General features: G+C 37.8%; 1 protein-coding gene across 1 annotated transcript; it reads left to right on the forward strand.

Moving 5' to 3' along the window:
• Positions 1–1,432: 1,432 nt before the first annotated feature.
• Positions 1,433–10,173, forward strand: capza1a (capping actin protein of muscle Z-line subunit alpha 1a). The gene is made up of 10 exons (XM_041782812.1): positions 1,433–1,530; positions 3,727–3,790; positions 3,882–3,933; positions 4,025–4,088; positions 4,181–4,387; positions 4,479–4,558; positions 4,684–4,762; positions 6,955–7,026; positions 7,156–7,218; positions 9,264–10,173. Exons 1-10 carry the CDS (start codon positions 1,495–1,497, stop codon positions 9,402–9,404), a joined length of 858 nt encoding a protein of 285 aa, XP_041638746.1. The 5' UTR covers positions 1,433–1,494; the 3' UTR covers positions 9,405–10,173.
• Positions 10,174–10,390: the final 217 nt, after the last annotated feature.

Genomic DNA, 10,390 nt, shown 5'->3' on the forward strand with positions numbered 1-10,390 from the left:
AGCTTATTGCCTCATCTGTTGTTATTGCTAGGTAACAAACCACAGATTGGTCTAAAAGCCATCCACAGACGTGATTTTTGTTCAGGGAAACAACTCTATAGATGGGTACAAAATACGAACAACTAACATCTTGTGTTGTATTGCATACTGATTAAATTCAGGCACAAACTGATAAAACAGGGGTAGTGTGAGAAACATCCGTTGTCTAAATTATTAAGTAAATTACTAGGATTCCTTGTCCAGTAGATGTTGCGTTCACTTCTTATTGGAGATGCAATTTTCTTAATGTAAATATCATTAATGCCAGCGTAACAAGATACTGACATGACTTCAGAGTCGAAATTAAGACTCAGAATCTCATATCACTCTCTTGATTTATATAAATCAAGGTTCTGATAGTTTTGGATTCTACCTTGTTTTTTTTTTTAATTTAGTTTTGAATTACAGTTTAGCTTCTATTAGTTTTTCCTGCCTGTTTTTCTTTCTCAAAAATGCTTTATTCTAGTTTAATTTGTATTAGTTTCAGTCTTAGTTTTTTCAGCAGTAAGGAATAGTTAGGGTTGAAACCTAAAATGTTCAGAAAAATTAAACATTCAACTTTTTAAAAAAGATTCAAAGAGGCTACTCTACAGTTTTACTTTTATTTTCATAAATATGATATTTAAATTCAAATCAAGATATAAAATTTAACATTGTGTGAAGTATTCTCCAATGAAATGAGACCATTTTACACTCTCCAGCAATCAGTAGGCCTATGTTAGAGTCAGACACTAAAACAAAGAATTTTTTGTCCCTAATTTTATTTTCTATCTTTGTAGGTTTTGTAAGCTCACAATACATCGTTAGTTAAGTTTATTTTCGCAAAGCTTAGTTTTATTTAGTTTGAGTGAACTAAAATTAGTTTTTCATGTTATTTATTTATTTATTGTTGACTAAATTAACCTTGATATCAAGACACGACTGCCACAAAACTTGTGGGATTTCTTATCAGCCACACCCTGTCTCTCTAGAAAATTAAAATATTTTCAGCAGATATTGTAATTTTATCAAAGTACTATATTTGAACCCCCACCATAAAAATTGTTATCTTTTACGGCATATTTACCAATATGTTACGATTGATTTCCAACACTCGAAAGTCGTGAAAACATCTATTTTACTCCCATTTGCCCCATCCATCTCGGAGCGCATGAACGGACTAGGGTTGCCAGGTTCCGGTAGTGTCCGCTTGTGCTTGAAGTAAATGAAACAATATTTCCTTGGTTATGTTTGGGGAATAATCACTCTTTTTGACACGGCGATTGACATTGTTATACAACTCAGTAAACATATTTAAAACGAACATTTTTTTAGTCAAAATACCGCCAGGACAGACAGATAAGCCAGAGATTCACCAGTCGTTTTTTTTCCCTTTGACCCACTGTCTGTACAGGGAGGAGTAAGTCAAACCTGGCAACACGGACTACCGCTTTGTTAACACTTCATTTAACCAAGATGGCAGACTGCGAGGAGATCAGCGATGAAGAGAAGGTATGAACGTTTAATTTGATATTGTTACTACTCTATTGCGTCTAACCTATGTCTTTGAAAATAGTAGGAGTCATTGAGAAGCATTATTATGTCGGTTGAACTGCGGCGCGGGCCGTGTTGGGTGTCTGCTGCGGTGGAGCTAGCTAAGCCTGTTACATTTGACAGTTCAGAGTTGGAGGAATTTGATCGTGTGAACGAATAAATATACGATTTATTTATTATTTTTACTTATAAGGGTTAGCCCACTTTGATAAACAATTCTACATGTGTATGATTGTCCTTGGTGTCTTATTATGTCGGGGCTAGCCTGACTGCGTTTGGAATTATTGATGAATGTTAGCTAAAGCTAAATGGAAGGAAGTCGATCTACTTCCTGCATTTACAGTAAGGGTAATGACAGTGCATCGGCAGTATAATACCACCCACGCCCAGTCTGCCGTTTTTAATGTAGATGCCTCAGCTTGCCTCGATAATATAGTGTAGTTAATCACAAGTGTTAATCGATCATTAGTATGACTATCGCTGTAGGTTTAGAGGGCAGATGCAGTCTTCCTGCTGTGATACTGAGGCTTGCAGTGGCCTGTGCTGCTCCTCTTGCCTCATGCTGCTACATGTTGTAAAGTAATGCCTTGAATTCCTAAAGCTGATGGCGGGGCCAAGAGCTTACACCTCCCAGCTTTACTTTATGGTTAGTTTAGATGTAAGCAGTGTGGTGTAGTGACAGGATTGGATTTCTCCATTTTATCTTTCATCAGACATCATCTAGTTTGTGTTAGATGTGAGATAAAATAGCTGAGCAGAATCAGTGCCTGAGCTTGGGCATGCTTTCAAGGCTCTGAATGGAGTGACTATTCAGATCACAGTTAAACTGGGTTACTCATTGTTATGCCCCTCTGCCCTTTCAGCTGGACAGCCCATTTGTAGGTCACTGCCAGCTGCAGCCTGGAGGCTAAAAACCCTGTCTGCCTGACAGGCGCCATCACTGGCATGGTAACACTTAAATGTGACAATGATAGCGTTATTTTTAAAGCTGCAGCAGCCATAAATAAGTGTTTGTACCTTCTTTGTCCAAAGTAAACTTTGGCTTTTTCTGATTGTGCTTTACTTGCAATAGTTTTAACCAAGCGTCCTAATAAGAGCTCCAGTACCTGCCTTAAGTGCTACACTCTGAGCTTTGACACCGCATGCTTACACTTGCATACTGACTGCTAAGAAAAGCCCTTGGGAGACATACCCATATCCATCTAAGGAAAGGCCAAATTAGAGCCAACAAACCTGCAGCCAAAGAAAGTTAGCAGACTGCTCTCTGCTTCACTCTAGTGGTTGTTTGCAGGGTTTTCTCTGATCAAAACACTGAAAAAGGGTTTGAGAAAAACATGCAGAACATTTGCCTGCGTAAAGATAAAAACACAGATTTTGACAAGTGATTGTTTTAATGTTTTTACCCTTTGTAAAGACTAAGGGACTTGCACCCCATAGTTGCACGCTGTGTTTAAAATGGTTGTCATGATAGATATATTTTAAACTTTGATATACTAATTATAATCAAATGATACCAATACCTGTTTTGACACCACAACAAAAATAGCAGTTCCAGGTAGCCAATATTTGCCAATTTCTCTCTTAAAAGATCAAAAATTGCAGTCAGACTCCTGCACACTTAGACATTGTCAAAAGATTTGTGCAATTTGTAAAGTCTGCAGACTTTTCCCTGCAATTTTTGATGAATTTATTCATTCATGCCTTATGCACATGAAGTAGTGTGAATGAATTATTGCTAGAGCTTCAGTACTTAATTACATCCGCCCAGGAGGTTGTGTGATCGGCAGGGTTTGTTAGTTTGTTTGTTAGTTTGTTAACAACATAACTCAAAAAGTTATGGAGGGATTTTGATGAAATTTTCATTAAATGTCAGAAATGGCACAAGGAAGAACTGATTAGATTTTGGGAGTGATCCGGATCACCGTCTGGATCCAGGAATTTTTTAGAGGATTCTTTACTATTGGGAGATAGGGCTAATGGCAGAGGTCTGCGCTCTCTGAGTGCTTTTCTAGTTTAATAATTAAAGTAAGGTTGATAGTATATTCAAAGCACAAAAAGTTTAGACAAGACATATTAGAAATTTTGAAAATCTTAGTGTTTAGTGAAAATGTAATGTCTTATAGATTGTTTAGTTAAAGATATTTTCATTTGTAGGTCCGAGTTGCAGCCAGCTTCGTGCTGCATGCTCCTCCAGGAGAATTCAATGAAGTTTTCAATGGTAAGTCTCATGTGTATGTTGCGTTTTAAGTCCTTTATTTTGAATAGAAACAGTTTTATTAATACTTTTGTTCTATTTACTTTTCATTCAGATGTGCGGATACTGCTCAACAATGACAAACTTCTCAGAGAGGGAGCTGCCCAGTAAGTTTATCTTTTCTTGCTTTTTTAGTTTGTGACATATTAATGTTTTGGATTTAGATTCATGATGTTTTATTGTTTTGACTATCTTCAGTGCCTTTGCCCAGTACAACATGGATCAGTTCACCCTTGCCAAAATTGAAGGATATGAAGATCAGGCAAGTTTTCTTTTTCATTGATCTATTACATTTCATAATTATTTCACATGATTTAGACTTAATGCTATGTTGTTTTGTGTGTTTCCTTGCAGGTCCTGATAACAGAGCACGGTGATCTGGGTAACGGCCGCTTCTTTGACCCTCACAACAAGGTTTCCTTCAAGTTCGACCACCTGAGAAAAGAAGCTAGTGACCCACAGCCCCACGAGGGCGAAGCAGCTCTAAGATCGTGGAGAGATGTCTGTGATTCTGCACTGAGGGCCTACGTCAAGGAGCACTATCCTAATGGAGTTTGCACCGTAAGCTCGCTCCCTTAGCCTGAAACCAAAGCTGTCAATTTCAATATCACGGGAGCTGAATCACCCACTCAGCCTGCTTTATCTGCTTCAGGTTTATGGGAAAACAATCGATGGGCAGCAGACCATCATAGCTTGTATTGAGGGTCATCAGTTTGAACCTAAAAACTTCTGGTAAGTTCATCCAGGATAATGACATTAGTCTAAACTCCCAAATCAAATTCACACAGACTTTTATGTTAGTGTTATTAAATTAGCAACGTGTGGGATTTTTATCTCTCCTATATCTCTGTTTCCAGGAACGGCCGCTGCCGGTCTGAGTGGAAATTCAGTGTCTCACAATCTACAGCACAGGTAGTTGGAGTCATGAAGATACAGGTATGTTGAAAAATAATCAGCTGTCTGTCACAACAGTTGTGTTTAAGTTCTGTCTTAGGTGTAAATCCATACTAAACCCTATGTTAGTTTTTATTAGTTTGTAACTTAAGGTTGGGTCAGTGTTGGTTTGCACCAACAAGGCATAAGATACAACTTCACTGGGCCACAGCTGGTCTAGTAGTTAGGTTGCGCTCCAGATACAGAGACTAAAGTCCACCAAAGCAAGCGGGGGTTCAAGTTCAACCTGCAGCTTCTTTCTCACATGTCATTCTCCAACCAGCCCCCAACAATATATCTTTTATAATGTATATATACATGCATATGTAATCATCCAAACTTAAAACATTGCTGCAGAAATTACATTTTATTGTCCTTAATACAATGCGTGTTATAGTTTTGCCTTTTGTACTTAAATGCAAAGTATGTGAATACTATCACTAGGTAGCTTTCAGGACAACAACAAAACATGATTATAAGACCAGCACTGCTAAGCTCTGCCCATCTGTTAACTTCTTGTTTTAAAATTAAGGTATCTGTTCAATAAAACTGCATTCTATCAGATGCATTTACTAAACAGATCACCAAAACTTTGGTTTCATTGATGAATTTCATATCATGAGGAAGAAAAGCTATTAATAGTGGCATTCCTGGTTTCTGCCGCAAGCCATTTGCAAAGCGAGCACTGCTTGGAGTCTGAACCAGGTCGGACATACCAAAATGTCGGTTTGCTGTTTAGCAAACTCACCGTATAAATTGCAGGTTTTAATGAACAGTAATTAATTCAGAACAAGAAATAAAACATGAATAACATGCATTAACAGAATGGCGGTTTCCAGTGGCAGTTACCACTGCATCATGTAGCAGTCTTTAATGTAACCTCATGATTCCATGACAGTGATAAACAAGTCATGTCTATCACGGTGCCTCTGCCATAACAAGACAAGTCCTGTCATGAGAATTTAAGAACTCAGCAAAAATACACTTAGAAAGGTACAGTATGTATGATTTAAAAAAGCAGTATGATTGGGCTGTAATGATATCCTACAACCCTCAAGCTTCAGCAGCTGAGATGGGAGAGATTCTGTGTACAACAGCTGTTTCCCAGGTTCTTCACCAGTCAAAGTGTGACAAAGAGAAAGCCACTGTTGAAGAAAAGACCAATTAAATCTACACTAGAGTTCACCGAAAGGTGTATGGGAGACTCCCTGGTCAAGTTGAAGAAAGTTCTTTGGTCTGGTGAAACAAAAAATTGTTGACGTTTGGCCATGAGACAAGAAGCTTTGTTTGGCAGTCATCAAACATTAAACATCACCACAAACATAACATCCCCACTGCAAAGAATGGTGGTGGCAGCATTATGCTGTTGGGATGCTTCTCAGCAACCGGCTCTGGAAGGCTTGTAAAGGTAGTGGGTAAAATTAATGCGGCAAAATTCAGGAGGGCAATTTTTCAGTGTACAGGAGAAGATAAGATGAAGATGATTTATTTCCTAGCAAGACAATGACCCTAACCAGACAATAAAGTGAATGTTGCATTGCATTCATTTATCTGCCACAATAGCTGGTACATTGAGTAAATTCACCTGCCACTGCAAAAAAAACACCAGCATTTGGCTGGTAGCAGGTGCTAATTTCCAACCCCGGTCTACCACCAGTAGATTTATCCATGTGAGCTTCATCACATAAGTTTGGAATTTATCCAAAATATCATAAAGCCAGGTACACTTGTAACAAATTACTAAAGGTTCTTTTTTTCATCATGGTTGTGTAATTTAAGGAAAACAAAAGCACAAATGCGAATCAGTCTATGTTCTATACTATCATCAAAGGGATGAACTCTGTCACAGAGAATTGGCAAGCCCAGCTGATATAACCCTCCATTCCTCCTGAACCTTAAAGTTATCCCACCTTTCAGAACAATCCACCATGACAGCTATATTTTATGAGGAGTTTACATATATGAAGAGCTAGGTGTAAGATACAAGTTGTAACTCATGCCTTTGAAGGAACTACCTCAGCTGGTGCAACACCTTAAATGTAAGTGGTGCATAAACTCTGACCTAAATTACATGTTACATTCAAAGTGGGCTATGTTTTAACTTTAACATAGCTAGTGCTTGTCAGTGTGGGCATGATTGGGCTTAGCTGTGAAGTTTTGTTTTATTATTGTTATCTTCTCACCTCTTTTCTCAGGTACATTATTATGAGGATGGGAATGTGCAGCTGGTCAGCCACAAAGATGTACAGGAAGCGCTGACTGTGTCTGTGAGTCATCATTTTATATCTAAAGGGCTGGACTATTTTAAATGGGATATACTGTATGTTGAGGCATATTCCATTTCTTTCTTTCTTTTTGTTTGGGTTTTATTCACCTGAAAATGTTTGTTTTTGCAGAATGAGAGCCAGACTGCGAAGGAATTTGTGAAAATTATCGAGGATGCAGAAAATGATTACCAGGTATGTTGGACTGAAGAATAACTAAAGATTCCTCCAGATACTTAAATCCAGACAGTCACAAAGTAGATGTGTTCTGTTGTTGTTTTACTCTAGTATAAACTAGTAGTATATATCTAGTATACTCACTGATCACTTTATTAGATGTACCAGTCCAACCACTCAGTCAGCAATCAATGCATTTAGGCATGCTGACATGGTCAAGATGATCTGCTGAAGCTCAAACCAAGCATCAGAATGAGGCAGAAAGGGATTAAAGCAACTTTAAATGTGCCATTATTGTTGGTGCCAGATGGCTTGGCTTGTCTGACTTTTTCAGAAACAACAGACATACTGGAATGGACACACACAGTTATCTCCAGGGTTTACAGAGGATGGTGAGAAAAAGAGAAAAATCTCATAAGCATCTGTTCTCTGGGTGAAAATGCACTGCTGATGACAGAGGTCAGAGGAGAATGAGCAGACTGGTTTGACCTGATAGAGAGGGAACAATAACTCAAATAACCACTTGTTATGACCGAGGTATGAAGGTATGCAGAAGAGCATCTCTGAACGCACAGCAAGTCAAACCTTGAAGCAGATGGACTAAAGCGGCAGAGGACTGCACTGGACGCCTATCCTGTTAGCTAAGAAATGAAAACTGAGGATACAGTTCACACAGGCTCACCACATTGGACTAAAGAAGAAGAGTGGAGCAACATAGCCAGGACTGATGAGTCTTTATTTCAACTGCAGCATTTGACTGGTCAATCAGATTTCACAAAAGCAACATGAAAGCCTACCTGACCAGCTAAAACCATGGCACGTTCAAAGTCACCTAAATCTTCCCTGTTCTGTTGCTCCAGTTGAACTTCAGCACAGTGTCTCAACAATGTCTACATGCATAAAAGCATTGGTTGCTGCCATGCGATTGGATGATAACATATTTGCATTAATGTGCAGTTAAACAGGTGTACCCACTAGAAAGATCAGTTTGCGTACATGTCTAGATTGAGCTGTAAAATCACAAATATCTTTTTAACAAAGCTAAAATCAGAATGAATACAAATAAAATGTTTCTCTCTCTTTTCATGGCTTTGAGACATTTAAAAACATAAAGACATTTTAATTGAGTTTTCTATTTGCAGAGACACAAACAGTTGAGAAGAGAACAACACGGACCTAAAAAAACAAAAAGACTGTAAATAATGCATGCATAAATATATTATAGATGCATATTTAAAAGAAAAAAGTGAATGTAAACACATGCATGTCTGCATGAGCAAATATATAGACAATGAACATAAATCTAATAAAATAAATGATTAGAGTAAAAAAATTTAATTTTCAAAATAACACAAATTGATTTCCTCAATTTTCAAATAATCACAGAAAGTGTTAAAAGAAGAAATGGAGCAACAGAGTGGTAATCATGACCCTGCCCCAGCTTTTTTGCAAGTGGTTGCTAGTATAAAATTCAAACTGAAAAGAGATTTCTATCTTGCAAACATGCAGCAGCACTTAAACAGTATTTACTGCAGGGAAAAGGACAGCAGGAGATGCTGGATGGTGTGAGGATATTTTCCTTTTTTCAGCATAAAAATCAAACTCAGTTCCTCAGATTCAAGAACTTATATGTTGTTTTTGTGCAATTTACATTAATTTACATTTTCAGTGTCCCAGCTTTTTAGTCGTTCCTTTAGTTGAACTAAATTAGAGGGTAGAGAGAGGAATTTGAGCAGGGATGTATAAGCACAGTTAGAGGGCTATGATAGGTGGGCTTAGATTATACACTTGTGACATGGAAACAAGTTTAATAAAACTATATTTTTGATCGTAATTAGACTTCCTGCTTTTAAAACCTGAGATGAAAGAAATATGGAAACCACTCAAATGAAAAATGATGGATAAATATCTTAATGATGAGTGCAGTCCCAAAGAACATTCAAAGTGGTTGCATTATAAGTTATTTTACCCTCTCAGGACTCCCAGTTTTGTGTCACTGACCTTTCAGTAAGGCTTGTTCTCAGCGTTAAAAAATGGCAGACATACTCTCTCTGGTTTTTCAGGTGGCAATCAGTGAGAACTACCAGACCATGTCAGACACCACGTTCAAAGCCTTACGCAGACAACTCCCTGTCACTCGCACTAAGGTCGACTGGAACAAGATCCTCAGCTACAAGATCGGCAAAGAGATGCAGGGTTCTTAGAGGATGGTCGCTTTAAGGTTCACGTCAGAAACAACCAGGAAAAACGCCGGCACTCGCGCAGACACGTGTGATGCAACATAAAGTACTGTATGTCTTTATCAAAAAGAGACATTTGTTTGGGGTTTTTTTTTCCAGAGTGAGAGCTTCTTTGTTCATTTTGAAAGACATTGGTTGGTGTAATGTTCGCTCGTATGCAAACATATTATTTTCTAACAACTCTTGCCTTTTGTGACTCTGAAAGTCTGGGTCATCACCTGCTATTCACATTATACAGTTTCTGAACCTTGAGTGCTTCTAAAGAACAAATCCTCCAAAACCTTGACTTTCTCGTAGCAACTAACCTACTCTCTCAATATAAAATAACTGATAATCTTTAAGAGCTTCCATTACATTTATAATTTTTTATTAATAGAGGGCAAAAACCGATGCAGTTTGATGTGGTAACTGACTGGAAAGAGGCTTTACAGCAACAAATATCACGGTTTTTATTTTAGTCTTAAGATTTATGCATCCCTCTGGACGCTGGGTTTTCACCAGCGGACATGCCAAAGCATAAATATTTCTTTTCCTATTCTTTGAACATATTTAGTCTTCCCTTAAGAGGTAAAGTTCTCTTTTCCAGTGATAACCCCTAAACAGTATATCTGCCCCTGGACTGATGAGTATCGATGTCGTCCTGACAGCTATTTGCCTTTAGCTTTTGCTATATTTTTTATACAGACTGTAAGTACATTTATTATTCATGAAATAAAAATATGGTCTTCAAGAAGCAGTGTTGCATTGACTCATCTCTTACATTATGTATTACACCTTTTTAGCCTATGAACCAGATTTTCTCTTCTCCCTGAGAAAAACTGGTTTTCCATTCCATACAAGACTGCAAACTGTTCATCTTAAGGTTCTCTATCTATTTAAGCAATAAAATTAAAGATATTTATCATCCACTTTGGGCTACAAGGGAAACTTTGGGACTTTCCATTGATTTT

The sequence above is a fragment of the Cheilinus undulatus genome, linkage group 3 (assembly GCF_018320785.1).
Source record: "Cheilinus undulatus linkage group 3, ASM1832078v1, whole genome shotgun sequence".
NCBI classification, from domain to species: Eukaryota; Metazoa; Chordata; class Actinopteri; order Labriformes; family Labridae; genus Cheilinus; species Cheilinus undulatus.

Excerpts from the sequence above, each read along its gene's own strand:
- capza1a (XM_041782812.1), top strand. The coding sequence starts at position 1,495 with ATGGCAGACTGCGAGGAGATCAGCGATGAAGAGAAG. Across the intron at positions 3,934-4,024 it reads CTCAGAGAGGGAGCTGCCCA|TGCCTTTGCCCAGTACAACA; the intron begins GTAAGTTTATCT and ends GACTATCTTCAG. Across the intron at positions 7,219-9,263 it reads ATGCAGAAAATGATTACCAG|GTGGCAATCAGTGAGAACTA; the intron begins GTATGTTGGACT and ends CTGGTTTTTCAG.